General features: G+C 39.5%; 1 protein-coding gene across 5 annotated transcripts in view; it reads right to left on the bottom strand.

Moving 5' to 3' along the window:
- The window catches only part of vrk3 (VRK serine/threonine kinase 3), a 50454-nt gene that overhangs the window by 11806 nt on the left and 21788 nt on the right, over positions 1-16860 (bottom strand). For all 5 annotated transcript variants that reach the window (XM_043707058.1, XM_043707057.1, XM_043707056.1 and 2 more), the window contains 2 exons: positions 6600-6732; positions 470-590 (listed from right to left, as the gene is read on the bottom strand). In XM_043707058.1, coding sequence (XP_043562993.1) covers positions 470-590; positions 6600-6732 — 254 coding nt within the window. The remainder of the gene's footprint in view (positions 1-469; positions 591-6599; positions 6733-16860) is intronic.

The raw sequence follows: 16860 nt of genomic DNA, 5'->3' as shown, positions 1-16860 counted from the left end.
GCATTGATGTCAGCCAAAGTAACTATTCCAATCATTTAAACTTAAATGTTTTGGATGGTAACTTTCAAATCCTAATTTTCCATCAAGTCTCACATTCTAAGCATCATTTAATTTACCAGCGTCCTCCTTTTAAAAAAGAACTGAGGGGCATTAACTTTATAAACAAAATAAATAAAAAGTTGAAATCTTCCTCCTGCACAACACTCATCACACTATCATTTATGGTGACAACATGGTTTTAAAATGCTCCTGGTTCTTGAATATACTAGCATTTGAAACCTTTATCAAACCACTTCGATATTTCACCATACAACACTAATTTGTAAACCACTGTAGTTTCCTCAAATAGTGCAATCTTAAATTTGACTGTTATTTGCCATGCTCAAGTACAACTGACGACAATCTTAAATTGCATATATGCAACATTTAGATTGTGCACGTTATTACATAAATATATACACTCACTCACTTCTGTTTTGTTTCCATGACAGAGTTGGGATAATCAACATTATCAGACCATGGCAAGGAACCACACAACGCCTTCAACATGCAGTAGCCCAGTGTTTCAAGATCACTACGTCTGGAAGGTCCTATAACATATACATGAATTTGCTTACTTTGTTAATCCATGAACTACTGTTAAAGAAAAATACATAGAATAATGGAACTTGCAGTATTTTAGGAGGATAACAAAGAAAAACTTAGCTAAGTAATAACCTCCAACTGTCAAAGATTACGGCACATGATGTGTTTAAATCTGAAGATGGTTAATGTCTTGACATGTTTTGCAGTGTCTGCAAATCTATAAACAGGCAAGACTCATTTTCATTCTTAATTCTTCTTTCCTCTGCATTGCACAAGACTGGTTTAACCTACAAACTGCAGCAAACTAAATTTTACATGCACAAACTCTATAAATATTCCTTTAGGGAAATTAACACACCCAAACAGAGGTTCAGAAATAACTAGTTAAATACATTAGCCAAGTGAATGATGTAGGCATACCTTTCCTAGTACGATTTCTCACTGCCACAGTTTCAATGTTTACATTTGCTTTCCCATTAATAGATAGAACTTATTCCCAAACATTCCATTAATGACTTGGAATCTAGTTTACTAAAATCTGTTACGAATAATTATACAACAATTTACTGAACAAAAAAAAACTAAGATTTATCTTTCAAGGTAGACATCCAAAGTTAAGCAAAAGCGTGCTTCAATTCTGACTTTTGCTTTCAGAGTTTTCTTATGCCAGTACTGTCCTTGGTCCTTCTCTATACATCTCATAAGGCTACACTACTCAGACAACTGAATGATTGTGTGTGTCTAATAACTATAGAAACTTGTTCAATTGACTCTAGTGTTAAATCACACAGTAGGCAACAATGTTATCTGAAAACCATACACTCACTTGCCCCACAAGTGACCCTGGCACAGTGATTAAGTACAATCAGTAATTTATATTAATATTGAACCTTAACACAGCAAAAAACATTGCAAGACACGTTACAGGAATATAATCTGGTACTCAGCCATGAACTACATGATCATAACAGGATTTAAAGAACCTCTTATATGAAAGAGCAGCAGAGAGATGGAGAGGTTAGATGGATTCCTAAAACATAAGACCTTGACCTCAAAAAGGTAAATTAAGTAATCCCAACTGCTCAAAGGACAAGAATTGGAGAAGATGAAAGGATGGAGGATATTAAAGCTGGGAGGGGCAAGGCCACAGAAAGATTCAAAATCAAAGATGATTGATTTTTTTTTAAAACTATCTTTTGTTTAATCGGAACTGGACATTTATCCATGTACATGTGGACCTTTGATAAACAGAACTTGGTGTGAGTTGAACATGGGCAGTAGGTTTTTGATTACTTCAGGATAACAAAAGTCAAATGTGCACTGAAATTATTAAGCTGAGAGTTAAAGGCACAGTTGAGCTTTCAGCAACAAGAAGCTGAGGTAAGGGAGAAACCAGATGGATACAGGGATGGAAATACTGGATGTTGGCTTCCATCTTGGACACATATGACACCCAAGCTGAAATCAGAAAGTGGCTGATTCAAATTTAGAGTTATCAGGGAGAGGGATGCAGAGTTATGCACCTTTGAACTCCCAGGCTCATCCAGTAGTGACAGTCAGACTAGTCGCATGACTGAGTGTTTACTATAGGCCCCCCAATAGCAGCAGAGATGTGGAGAAACAGATTTTGGAAAGGTGCAGAAGCCACAGGGTCGTAGTCATGGGCGACTTCAACTTCCCAAATATTGATTGGAAGCTCTTTAGATCAAGTAGATTGGATGGGGCGGTGTTTGTGCAGTGTGTCCAGGAAGCTTTTCTAACGCAGTATGTAGATTGTCCAACCAGAGGGGAGGCCATATTGGATTTGGTACTCGGTAATGAACCGGGACAAGTGGTGGGCTTGTTAGTGGGTGAACATTTTGGTGATGGTGACCACAATTCTGTGACTTTCACCTTGGTTATGGAGAGAGATAGGTGCGCACAACAAGGTAGATTTTATAATTGGGGGAAGGGAAATTACGATGCTGTAAGGCAGGATTTGAGGAGCATACGTTGGGAGCATACGTTGTCAGGGAAGGATGTGGTGGAAATGTGGAACTTCTTCAAAGAGCAGATACGACGTGTCCATGAAATGTATGTACCTATCAGGCAGGAAAGAAATGGTCGTGTGAGGGAGCCTTGGTTGACGAGAGAGGTTGAAGGTCTGGTAAAGAGGAAGAAGGAGGCTTACATAAGGTGAGGAAACAGGATTCAGACAGAGCAGTGGAGGGATACAGGATAGCCAGAAGGGACCTGAAGAAAGGGATTAGGAGAGCTAAGAGAGGGCATGAAAAATCGTTGGCGGATAGGATCAAGGATAACCCCAAGGCATTTTATGCATATGTGAGAAACCTGAGAATGACGAGAACGAGGGCAGGTCCGATCAAGGACAGTAGTGGGAGACTGTGTATTGAGTCGGAAGAGATAGGAGAGGTCTTGAACAAGTACTTCTCTTCAGTATTTACGAACGAGAGGGACCGTATTGTAGAAGAGGAGAGTGTGAAATGGACTGGTAAGCTAGAAGAGATACCTGTTAGGAAGGAAGATGTGTTGGACATTTTGAACAACTTGAGGAGAGACAAGTCCCCCGGGCCTGACGGGATATATCCTAGGATTATGTGGGAAGCAAGAAAAGAAATTGCAGTACCGTTGGCAATGATCCTCTCGTCTTCACTGGCAACGGGGGTGGTACCAGGGGACTGGAGAGTAGCGAATGTTGTGCCCCTGTTCAAAAAAGGGAATAGGGATAACCCCGGGAATTACAGGCCTGTTAGTCTTACTTCTGTGGTAGGCAAAATAATGAAAAGGGTACTGAGGGATAGGATTTATGAGTATCTGGAAAGACACTGCTTGTAACTTAAGTGGAAGGTGCCTTGTGAGGCCTTCGCAATCAAACCTTTGGTAAGCTCTCTATCTCAAAACAAATATAAGATACTGATCATCTAAACTAAAATCAGAAAACACTTGAAATAGTCAGCATTTGTGGAGACAGAAACAGAATCAAAGTTGTAATTCAAAGCCTGTTCATCAGAAGAGGATAAAGGAAAAACTTAGCTGTAATGGTATCTATTAAGCAAGAAGCAGGTAAAAGGGGGTTGGAAGTAAAGAATCATAGTGATGGAGAGGAAATTCTATTTCATGTAAATAAAGGCCATTTCAACAAGACAACTGTAGACTAGCTTACTGGTGTAATCATTCAAAGCAAGACAGCAGCTTTAGAATAGAGAGAGAAAAAAATTACATTTCTTAAGTCACAAAAAAAAAGAAAAATACAATGTGATAATTGAAAGATCTTACTTGTTGATATGAACAACAATTCTGTTTTGTTATTACTCCTTTATTCCCTTATTTAGAATTATTTCTCTTCACTTATTTATCTGATGATTAATATACTTTCCTTATACTCCCTTCGTTAGGAGTTAAGCTTCCCTAATGAAGACGTTAGACTAGAAACATGTTCCCAGACATCCATCAATGCTGTTTCACAGCTAGACCTTGGGAATGTTTGGAAACTGGTTACAATGACTCAGTCAGGTTTTCCTCTCTTCCTTTCAAAATAAAATGCTGTGGCCACTCTGACGTATGTCCTTAAACTAGCTGACTGAGGTTGTGAATAATTTTGTGTGAAATTGCACATCCAAACTCAAAGCCTACCTGGGCATCCATCTACTTTTACAGTTATACAGTCATAGAGTCAGAGATGTACAGCAGAGAAACAGGACCTTCAGTCCAACTTGTCCATGCTGACCTGATATCCTAAATTAATCTAGTCCCATTTTCCAGCACTTGGCCCATATCCCTCCAAACCCTTCCTATTCATATACCCATCCAGATGCCTATTAAATGGTATAATTGTACCAGCCTCCACCACTTCCTCTGGCAGCTCATTCTGTACACATACCACCCTCTGTGTGAAAAAGTTGCTACTTAAGACCCTTTTAAATTTTTCCCCTCTGACTTTAAACCTATGCCCTCTAGTTCTGGACTCCCATACGCAGGGAAAAGACCTTGTCTATTCACTCTATCCATGCCCCTCATGATTTTATAAACCTTCATAGAGTGTTACAAGGGGACATAAATTTAAGGTGAAGGGTGGAAGGTATAGGGGAGATGTCAGGGGTGGGTTCTTTACCCAGAGAGTGGTGGGGGCATGGAATGCGCTGCCCGTGGGAGTGGTAGAGTCGGAATCATTGGCGACCTTTAAGCGGCATTTGGATAGGTACATGGATGGGTACTTAATCTAGGTTAGAAGTTCGGCACAACATCGTGGGCCGAAGGGCCTGTTCTGTGCTGTATTGTTCTATGTTCTATGTTCTAAAGTTTCAATCCCTAGAAACTATTGTGATGCTTTGTTTCACTGTTCATGTTAACATAGTTAAAAATCACAACACCAGGTTATAGTCCAACAGGTTTAATTGGAAGCACACTAGCTTTCGGAGCGACGCTCCTTCATCAGGTGAGTGTGGAGAGCTCGATCGTAACACAGAATTTATAGCAAAAGTTTACAGTGTGATGTAACTGAAATTATACATTGAAAAATCGATTGTCTGTTAACAGACAATCAATTTTTCAATGTATAATTTCAGTTACATCACACTGTAAATTTTTGCTATAAATTCTGTGTTACAATCGAGCCCTCCACTATCATCTGATGAAGGAGCGTCGCTCCGAAAGCTAGTGTGCTTCCAATTAAACCTGTTGGACTATAACCTGGTGTTGTGTGATTTTTAACTTTGTAGACCCCAGTCCAACACCGGCATCTCCAAATCATGTTAACATAGGAATGGTTTATTGATTTGTAATTTTAATTTGATCGTACACTTCTTTTACAATCCTCTTCCACCACTTTCCTGAACTTGTCTGTTTTTGAATAAATCAGATGATAAAGACAGCATGTAAAAATGGTAGCACTTTAAAATCATAGGTGACTTAGCCTTCATAAAGACTGGGATAATTGAAGATTGGCAGAAGTAGCCACAAAGAAGAATTCAGAATACATTTGAGAGTTTCCTACAATGTTGTGGATCCAACCAGAGATCAGGCAAAGGACCTGGTGATATGTAATCAGACAGATTTAATAAATGAACTCAAAGTAGAAGATCCCTTAGAAAAAGTGACCATAACATAATAAAATTTAGTGTTCAGTTTGACAGGAAGAAACTCAGGTCAGAAATAACTGTGCTAAACTTAAACAGAGCAGAGTTGGCTCGAGTAGGCTGAGAAAGGAATTTAGCCAAGACTGTTATGAATAATGGCAAATTTTAAAGAAAATAGTTCATAGCTCATAAATATATATCCCCAGAGAAAGGAGGATGTTAGGAAGGGGATAAGCCAACCACGGTTAAGCAGGGAAGTCAAGGATACCATCAAATTTAAAGAAAAAACAAAAACAATGTAGTGAAGATTAGAAGTAGCCAGAAATGGGAAACTTTAAAAAAAACAACAAAGGTAGAAAATAAACTTTGAGGGTAAACTTGCAATAGAAATATCAAGATGAACAGCAAGAATTTATTTAAACGTAAAAAAAGAAGAGAGACTAAAGTGAACATAGGCCTATTAAAGAAATGAGGCTGGGGAAATAACAATAGGAAACCAGCAAGTGGCAAATGGGAGTTGAATAAATACTTTGGATCAGTCTTCATGGCAGAGGAGTCTAGGAGCATTCCCAAAATAATAAATCAAGAGGAAAAATGGTAACAGGACATAAGTGCAATAACAATCACTAAAGAAAAAGCAGTAGGGAAGCTAATCAGTAAGGTATTATCACTATTTTATATTTAATTAATAAAATGAAACAGAAACTATAGGCTGGTTAAATTTTGTCTTGCATCAACACCCTCAGAAATCAAGATTTAGAAATAATTTACAGAAATAAGCATTTGGGGACCACCACCGAGCCTATTTGGGTAGTTCACGCAATCTTCAAGATCAGCTAGAAAACGTAGGAATGCAGTAAAAGTTGAAGGGCTGTTCGAACAACAGGAATATAGAAATTAATACAACACAAAAATGGATCGCTACATGCAAGGTCTTACCAGCTCCTTTGTGTACATCTACACTGATCAATTCAACAGTGCCCTCATGTGGGGTTCTGCTTCCTTCTCTGTATTCAACGTGCTTACCATCAGGACAATATCTGAATGCAAAGTAGTAACCGACCAAATATACCTGAAAAAGAAAATTCAGGATTATTTTACTTTAGTAGATCCAGAAGTTATGTTTCTTTTTAACCCATCAGACAAAATATTATCATAGATTAAAACTTACATTACTGACCAGATACAGTGCTGGCAGCAGTGCTAGCAATTTTAGGAAGCCGAGAAGTGTTTTCCACATCTGAATGTCATGAGTTCAGGGCTCATGGAGTTGGGGGTATTAATGTTGTTTGAGGGTTGGTTAACAGGCAAAGCAGGAAGTGTAGGGATATGTCAGACACTTTTAAACTGGCAAGCTGCGACTAGTGGAAAGTTGCAGGATTCATTAATAGAGCTTCAACTATTTACAAATTATATTGATGATGTGGAGGAAGAGACCAAATAACGCACATGAGTGTGTGACAACATGAAGATGGGGATGTAACAGAAACTATAGGCTGGTTAAGTGAACTGGTGGGAGTAGTCTGCTGAAATCAATTGCCATGATTTCACAAAATCATTACAAGTGTGAAATATAGCCATCCAAGAGAGTGTGAATTGTTCAATGCCTGACCGACCACTAAGTGAAAATAAACTTACACCAGGTTTCGTTGAACAAGGATGCTTTTTTTTTTAAGCAAACATATCCTGTAGCATGTGGCAAAAACAAGTGATTAAATGCAAACTTCAAGTCCTTTTAAATCCAAACATATATACTCATTCGCACATAGGATGGATAAGACAGATGAGGCACATCTTTTCATAAAAGAAATATTATGCGTGTAAATTATAGTCAAAAAGACACAAAAGTCTGCATAGAATCCAACCCAAAAGGAGTGGTGTGAGGTGACTTTTCTGCATATTTTTATTTTTGGCGATGAAATCACGTTGCTATTAACAGTGGCAATCCTCTATTTGAAGCTAATCTAAATTAGTTCTTGACTTGAACTAGCAGTTAGTTTTTTGTTCAAATTGTTTGAATAGAGAGAGCACATGAGTGAGCATGTGGGAATGAGAGCAGGACTAAGAGTGAGAACAAATCAACTCACTGACAGCTTGAATATCTAAACTACTTGGTCTCCTCTCAGTTCTGTATCAAACTGCATCTATTACCTTAGGACAGTGTTTTAAAATCACAGCCTCCAAAAATAATTTCTTCCCATATCTGTTCTAAAAGGATGACTTTTAGGTTGAAACAGTAGCCAGCGCTGTGCCACAAGGATTGGTGCTGGATCCACAGCTTTTTGTCATTTATATCAATAATTTGGATGTGAACCATAGTCATAGAGTCCTAGAGATGTACAGCATGGAAACAGATCCTTCGGTCCAACCCATCCATGATGACCAGATATCCCAACCCAATCTAGTCACACCTGCCAGCACCCATGGTTAGTAAATTTGTCGTGGTATAGAAGACACCCAAGAAGGTTACCTTAGAGTACAATGGGATCTTAATCAGATGGGCTGAAGAATGGCAAATGGAGTTTAATTTAGTTAAATGCGAGGTGCTGCATTTTGGTAAAGCAATCAGGGCAGAACTTATACATTTAATGGTAAGGTTCTGGGGGCATGTTGCCGAACAAAGAGACCTTAGAGTGCAGGTTCATAGTTCCTTGAAAGTGGAATTGCAGGTAGACAGGATAATGAAAGCAGAGTTTGGTACGCTTACCTTTATTGAGTATCGATGTTGGGAGGCCGTGTTTAGATTAGATTACATTACAGTGTGGAAACAGGCCCTTCGGCCCAACAAGTCCACACCGACCCGCCGAAGCGAAACCCACCCATACCCCTACATTTACCCCTTACCTAACACTACGGGCAATTTAGCATGGCCAATTCACCTGACCCTGCACATCTTTTGGACTGTGGGAGGAAACCGGAGCACCCGGAGGAAACCCACGCAGACACGGGGAGAACGTGCAAACTCCACACAGTCAGTCGCCTGAGGCAGGAATTGAACCCGGGTCTCAGGCGCTGTGAGGCAGCAGTGCTAACCACTGTGCCACCGTGCCGCCCACCGTGTTGTGGTTGTAGAGGATATTGGATAGGCCACTTTTGGAATACAGCATTCAGTTCTGGTCTCCCAGCTACCGGAAGGATCTTGTTAAACTTGAAAGGGTTCTGAAAAGATTTATAAAGGATGTTGCCAGAGTTGGAGAGTTTCAGCTAAAGGAAGAGGCTGAATAGGCTGCAGCATCATGATAAAATCATGAGGGGCACAGACAGGGTGAACAGCCGAGGTCTTCTCAGAGTAAGGGAGTCCAAAGCTATAGGGCAAAGGTTTAAGGTGAGAGGGGAAAGACTTGAAAGGGACCGAAAGGGGCAACTTTTTCATGCTGAGGGTGGTGCGTATATGGAATGAATTTCTAGAGAAGTGGTGGAGGCAGATAAAATTACAATATTTAAAAAGGCAACTGAATGGGTATATGAATAGGAAGGGTTGAGGGCGATATGGGCCAAATGCTGGCAAATGGGACTAGATTAATTTAAGATATCTGATCAGCATGGACAGATTCAACCGAAGGGTCTGTTTCCATGCTATATGTCTCTATGATTCCATGACATTTACATCCTTCTGCAAATAAGGAAGCTATAACTGTGCACAGTACAAGAGATGCAGTCTCACCACTATACTGCCAAACTTAAACAGAACATTATTATGTGGAATTGAATATAAAAATAACAAAAGGCTAACATTCTATTCATCGTCTTGATTTCTCATTAAACCTGTGTACTAAACTTTTGTGACTCATGCATAGAATATCTAGGTCCATCTGCTCCTTGGATTTCTACATTCTCCATACTCTGCTCTTTCATTCTTCCTGCCATAGTGAATTAATTCATATTTTCTTATATAATGCTGTATCAGATCTTTGTCCACTCACAACCTACCAATATCCATCTGCATTTCCTCACAATATACTTTCTTATCTATCTTTAGGTAATCAGGAAATTTAGCTGTCATGCCATCACAATTGAAGGTAATTGAAATAAAATGTTAAATACTGAGTCCAATCAGAGACTCCTGTGGGACTCAACTTGTCACATTCTGACAGAAAAAGATTCACTTATACAGAGTTTTTTGCAATCAGTCAATCTTATATCCATGCTAGTACATTGCCTTTTATAGAATGAGCTCTTATTTTGCACAATAACCTTTTCTGTGGCACCTTCTTGAAATTCATGTACATTACATGAACATGCTCTCCTTTATCTACATTAACCAAGTTATTGGAGTTCTTTTGAAGGAGTAATCAGGTTTCCCTCTTCACAAAATCCTACTGGTTCTTCCCAATTACCTTGAGTTTTTATAAATACCCAGCTCTGTTCTTCCTTTCACCTATTGATTTAGAACTATTTTTGTATTTTCTGTGGTGAAGAGAAGCAAAATATTTATTCATTTCATCCACCATTTCTGTATTACCTACTATTAACCCACTATTCTCAATATCTATAGGACCAACTCTCACTTTTTTTCCTTTTTAGAAAGGAAAAATTCTTACCTTCTATTTCCAGCTTGCCTCCTCTTATACTCCAATTTCATTCTCCAGATTTCACCTTGATTAATTCTCAGCACCATTCTTTATATTCTGACAATCATCTGATCTACGTTCAATTTTGCGCAATTACCATATATACTAAGAGTGATAGTTGAATTTTTTTTAAGACTAGTTTTCAAGGGTAAATTTATAGGGTCGACTTAAATGGATACTACTTTTGAAATTCGCACTGTATCATTGGCAGAAGCTCAGCTGATCATTAAACAAATAAAGATAAAAACCCACAACAAATTACTGTAATTACCAGATAAAGACAATAGAAACAAAAATAAGTTAACAGTAGTAAGCTTTTATTTATACATACAGAAAGTGAAGGAGAAATATAATACAGCTTTAAAATCACAACTACTAGTAGATGTTACATCTTAAACATGTCAAATACAAAAAGTTCATTAAAATCCTGCAAAATCACTGTTCAACATCTACAATACCGAAAAAAGCTTCATAATCATCAGGATCCTCTACACCCTTGCTGTCCATAGTTAACGGTAGCACATCATCCTCTTCTTCATCTATAATCATCCCATAGATAATTGGCCTCTGTACCATTCAATGCATTCCAAATTTCGCATTTCTTCAATGATTTGAAAACGGTCAGCTTTAATTTCCTTTCATGAATCAACAATGTAAAGATCAGTGGTAGTGATAGAATTCGCATACCGCCTCCTTTTGCGTATGTTTTTTTCTCCATCATGCATCCAGTTATTCCACTTCTTTCTCATCATGTCCTTAAATGGCTTATTGATACCAACATCTATTGGTTGCAAAACACTAGTAACTCCACCAAGAACGTCAGCTACTTCAATGTTATGCGATCAGATGTTATCAACAACATTCTTCATTAGATGCGATCTAAGCTGACCCCAAACGAGCAAAATCTTTTCTGTGCATAGTCCACCAGGTCATAAATTCCAAAATTCCTTCATCCATTTTCTACATTCATCTAGCCTCGTGGATGCATATGGACGACATTTCCTTTGGCAAAATTTCTCTCTTAAAAACAGACATTGGTTTTAACTTAGTGCCATCAGCCATACAAGACTGAAATAAAGTAAATCTACTTTTCTCATGGCCAATGGTTCTCACCAATACTGTTTGTTTTCTCCTTTTTGCTTCACTGTTTGATTCTCTGGCATGTCGTTTCATCCATGTTTCCAATGCACAATAACTTGTAGCTTTCCTTCTGCTGATTTCTGTTTATAAACTGGTGAAACTAGAAAATCTTTTCTAGTTCAGCAGACAACTTTTGTGCAATTTTAGTTCTGTGCTGAAATACTAAATCATGCTCTCTCATGAAACTTGTACACCATCCAGCCTTAAAATCTGAAATTCCATCTTTTTTCGACTCGTTTTGTGTGGATTTGAATGGCTTCACGACTAACACACTTCCTATTTCGATGATTTTCAAGTACCCACAGCAACTTTTTCCTCCAACTGTGCCCACTTGCTAGGTTTACCTGTAGACACACTTTCGTTTTAACATTGTCTGGAGTTGGTTCAATATCTTTTGCCAATCTCTCAAGTTTCTCCAAAACAAAATTCTCTTACTACTACACAGTTATTTGTCTTCTCTGCAACTTCAATAACTAAGTTTAAATGCTGCTGCATGTTTTTTGTTATTTTCTGGAGGTCACTTTTACACAAAATAAAGCAATTTCAAAACCTCAATTAGGTATATCACTGCATTCCATGAAGTTGGTAGTCACCTGACTCTTGTGCACTAAATTGGTATGAATTGTACATCAAATCACAGAATAGCACGAAAAAAACATTTCCTCATTGTGACATTTATCTACAGAAAAATAGCTTGACTCATTAATGTTGATCTGTTATCTGCGAAGAATGAGGGCCGGCTTTTACACAAGGTGGATGGAAAATTCCGGAGTTTTTGGCCAAAAATAGGGAGCGACTTCTACATGCGATGGACTATTACTCGAGTATATATAGCATATGCTTTCCCTAGGTCTGCCTTAACTTCAGTGAATCACAGATTATGGGTTCTCCCCTGGGCCTAACTACTTTTGGCCCATTTCCTTTAATATCTTTGGTTGATCTTTCTCAGCTTTAAAATTACCAACTGATCCTGCATCTAATACAGTTTGTGGAAAAGTTCCAAACATCAACCATTTAGGTGTAGAAGTGCTTCTTAACATCTCTCCTAAATGGTCTTGGGCCTTTATTTTCAGATTATGCTCCCTTGTTCTAGAATCCCCAACTAGTGGAAATAGTTTATCTTTATCTATTTTTGTTTTTCTAATATCTCAAAAGTTTTGATCAGATCAGCCCTTAACCATCGAAATTCTAGAGAAAGCAGGCTTAATTTGTACAATCGTTCTACTTAGCTCAATTCATGAAATCCAAGTATTATTTTTGTTTCAAAAACAGAAGTTGCTGGAAAAACTCAGCATCTGCAAAGAGAAATCAAAGTTAACATTTTGGATCCGGTGACCCTTCCTCAGAACAGTCCCTGCCAGACCTACTGAAGCTTTTCCAGTAAATTCTGTTTTTGCTTCTGATTTACAATATCCGCACTTCTTTTATTTTATCATTGTTGTAACCCTACACTGTATTGCTTCTGAAGCCAATATATCCCTAAGGTGTGGTGCCCAGATCTGCTCTCAGTACTCCATGGGATCTAACCAGGATTTTGCACAACTGCAGCATACCTTCTGCATTCTTATACTCAAGTCCTCTAGATATAAAAGCCAACATTCTAGTAGCTTTCCTGGATTATTCTCTGTACCGGTTTGTCACATTTTAAAGATTTACACACTTGAACCCTAAGTCTGATTGAACATCTACTGTATTTAACTTTGTACCATCTAGAAAATATCCTGGTCTACTCTTTTCTTTGGTCCAAAATGGACAACATTACATTTGCTTACATTACATATTCAGTTAACATAAAATTACAATGAGATATTGATAGACTACCATCTACACTGTCTACAACATCATCTTACTTTGTGTCATCAGCAAATTTGATTATATGACTTCCTATGCCATTAGCCAAGTCATTAATAATGCAAATAATTGAGGTCCTAACAGATCCTTGTAGGACTCTACTGGTCACATCCTACCTAAACATTATCTCTACTTTGTCACCTGCGAGTCCACCAATTCCCAACCTGGTCAGTAAATTGCCCTCAATACCATGGTCTTCTACCTTAGCTAACAGTTCTTTTCTAGGACTGGATCAAATGCCCTCTGGAAGTCCATATAAACAACACTCATACACATTTCCCTGTCCACGATCTTAGTCATCTCTTTAAAAAATTCAAAGAAGTTAGCCAGGCATGACCTATAAGCTCTGAATCCATGCTGGCTTTCCATGATTAACTGAAAATTTAAGATGCTCAGTAATCCCATCCTTGATTACAGACTCCAACAATTTCCCCATCGCTGATGTGAAGCAACTAGGTTTGTAATTGCCTAGTTTTCTCTTTCACCATTCTTAAAATTTAAAATATAGTCTTAAACCCATTTTCTCTCGGTCAAACCAGACGCAAAATTCAATTACATTGTGATCATTGCTACTCAGTGCCATGACTGAGTTCATTAATTAATCCTGTCTCAGTATGCAAGTATAGTAGAGCTGGTTGGTTCTGAATGTGTTGTTCTAAGAAACTACCTTGAAAGAATCCCTTGAGCTAGGGATTAGAGGGCAGTCAGCCGAGTGACTTTTTACCCCTACTATTCTTCATCTCCATCCAGACTATTTTGACATCCTGATCTCCTAAAATAATCTCCAAATATTGCACAAATGCATTCTTACTCAGTTTTCTTGAATATCATAGCTCCCTTAATATGCAAGGCCCAAACAGTATCATCCTGTAGCCACATTTCTGTAATGGCTATTAGATCATGTTTGCGTTCATGTGTTTAATCTGCAGAGGTTGAGATCTGTTAGCTTAGCACAGCCTAAACATCCATAATGAGATGTCCTACTTTGTATAAAATAAATATTTAATACTTAAAAACCTATTGAGCAATCCTCATGCTTGTTCTCAGCAACACCTGTCCTTGTGTTATCTGAACTGTTATGACCCCCGTTAGGGAATTATGAACCAAAGTATCCAAATTTACCGAATAACCCAGCTGAAAATTACAAGATTTCACTTATTGCACTTCTACCTTAAGAAGAATCAGTAGCAACACAAATTAAACATGAATTAACAGACAAATGATTCTGCAAATAAAAAAGGTAAATTGCTAGGTAATACAATAACTATATGCTTTACACAGCTGCAAGTATTTCTATTAAGCAACTATGGCATGGTGTAGGTACATGCTGTTTTTTGTTCACACAGGGTATGCCATCAGTCCTATCTAAAGGATGCTTTCTCCAGGTTTCATTTGCATAATTACTATCAGCAAGGGACAAGTCCACAAATTCTTTCATAATGGTGTAGGTCTCGAGAATTTAGTTTCAACCAACTGACCAATAACATTCAGTTTGGATAAAACACCCAGTTCTTTAAGTGCAAGTTATTCTAACAGCTTTCCTTGCTTTGGACTATTTTAGAGACCAAAAAACTGTAGATGCTGGAATCCAAGGTAGACAGGCAAGAGGGTGGAAGAATATAGCACACCAGGCAGCATCAGGAGGTGCAGAAGTTAATGTTTCAGGTGTAACCCTTCTTCAGGACTGCGTGTGGGTGTGGGGGGAGCTGCAGATAAAGGAGGTGGAGGTGACAGGGGCAGGATACTGAAGTGAGGAGGTGAAGACAGATAGAGGGTGCCCTGATTGGTCAATGGCAGGAATGAATCGGGTTGGTGGCAGGGAGCAGTGGAAGGGAGGGGGAGGGGCTGGGAAGGGAGTCAGGGAATGGGGTTGGAGGATATTTAAAATTGGAGAACTCAACATCGAGCCCTCTGACTGTCGGGTGCCCAGGTGAAAGATATGGTGTTTTTCCTCCAATAGGAGCTGTGGTTTGTTTTGGCAATGGAGGAGGCCAAGGTGGAGTTGTGGACAGTGATGAAGGATGTTGTAGGTTACAGAGAGACATGGATAAGCTGCAGAGCTGGGCTGAGAGGTGGCAAATGGAGTTTAATGCGGACAAGTGTAAGGTGATTCACTTTGGTCAGAGTAACCAAAGTACTGGGCTAATGGTAAGAATCTTGGTAGTGTAGATGAGCAGAGAGATCTCGGTGTCCATGTACACAGATCCTTGAAAGTTGCCACCCAGGTTGACAGGATTGTTAAGAAGGCATACAGTGTTTTAGCTTTTATTAAGAGAGGGATCGAATTCCGGAACCATGAGGTTATGCTGCAGCTGTACAAAACTCTGTTGAGACCGCACTTGGGAGTATTGTGTACAGTTCTGGTCACTGCATTATAAGAAGGATGTGGAAGCTTTGGAAAGGGTGCAGAGGAGATTTACTGGGATGTTGCCTGGTATGGAGAGAAGGTCTGACGAGGAAAGGCCGAGGGACTTGAGGCTGTTTTCATTAGAGAGAAGGAGGTTGAGAGGTGACTTAATAGAGACATATAAGATAATCAGAGGGTTAGATAGGGTGGAGAGGAACAGCCTTTTTCCAAGTATGGTGACGGCGAGCATGAGAGAGCATAGCTTTAAATTGAGGGGTGATAGATATAGGATAGATGTCAGAGGTAGTTTCTTTACTCAGAGTAGAAAGGGTATGGAATGTTTTGCCTGCATCGGTAGTAGATTCGCCAACTTTAAATACATTTAAGTCGTCACTGGACAAGCATATGGATGTACATGGAATAGTGTAAGTTAGATGGGCTTCAGATTGGTATGACAGGTTGGCGCAACATCGAGGGCCGATGGGCCTGTATACTGTGCTCTAATGTTCTATGTTCTATGTAAGGACTGTTTGGAGTTGAGGGGATTGGTGTACAGTCAGGTTTTGCATCTTTTCTGGTTGGAGGGGAAAGGTATCCAGGTTTTCAGTGGCAGGGTCTTTGGTTCATACCACCCATCAGAGGGAACGGTCCTTGCAGAAGGCAGAAAGGGGTGGGGAGGGGGAAGACGTACTTGGTGGCGAGGTCTATTTGGAGTTGACTGAAGTGTTTGAGGCTGGTAGGTGAGGACAAGGGGATCACTGTCTTTATTGCTTTAAGGGGGGGGGGGGTTTAGAGCAGTGGAACAGGGAATGGAGGTGTTGTGGCAGAGGGCTGTCTGGATGGCAGCTGGATGGGTCTATTGAAGAAGAGGAAGATGCTGGAGACCGGCATTGTAGGGTATGGACGTGTACAGGGACTGCACGTCCATACTGAAGAGAAAGCGTTGTGGGCCTGGGAACCGGAAGTTGCTGAAGATATTGAGGGCATGCAGTCATTAAACCACCTAACTCCTCTCTGCCTTCCACAACGACCGTTCCCTCCGACAGTCCTTGGTTCACGCCACCCGCGCCACCGAACCCCCAGGTACCTTCCCCTGAAACCAAAAAGATACAAAACCTGCCAGTACACCAATCCCATCACCTCCATCCCGGGCTCCAAACAGTCCTTCCAGGTGAGACAGAGGTTCACCTGCCTCTCTTCCAACCTTGTTTACTGCATCAGGTTCTCCTGATGTGGTCTTCTCTACATCGAGGAAACTGAATGTAAACAGGGAACGGGTCACTGAGCATTG

This window comes from Chiloscyllium plagiosum, chromosome 17, assembly GCF_004010195.1.
Source record: "Chiloscyllium plagiosum isolate BGI_BamShark_2017 chromosome 17, ASM401019v2, whole genome shotgun sequence".
NCBI lineage: Eukaryota > Metazoa > Chordata > Chondrichthyes > Orectolobiformes > Hemiscylliidae > Chiloscyllium > Chiloscyllium plagiosum.
Note: the sequence above shows the minus strand (reverse complement) of the source record. Positions and strands in the feature narration are given on the sequence as shown.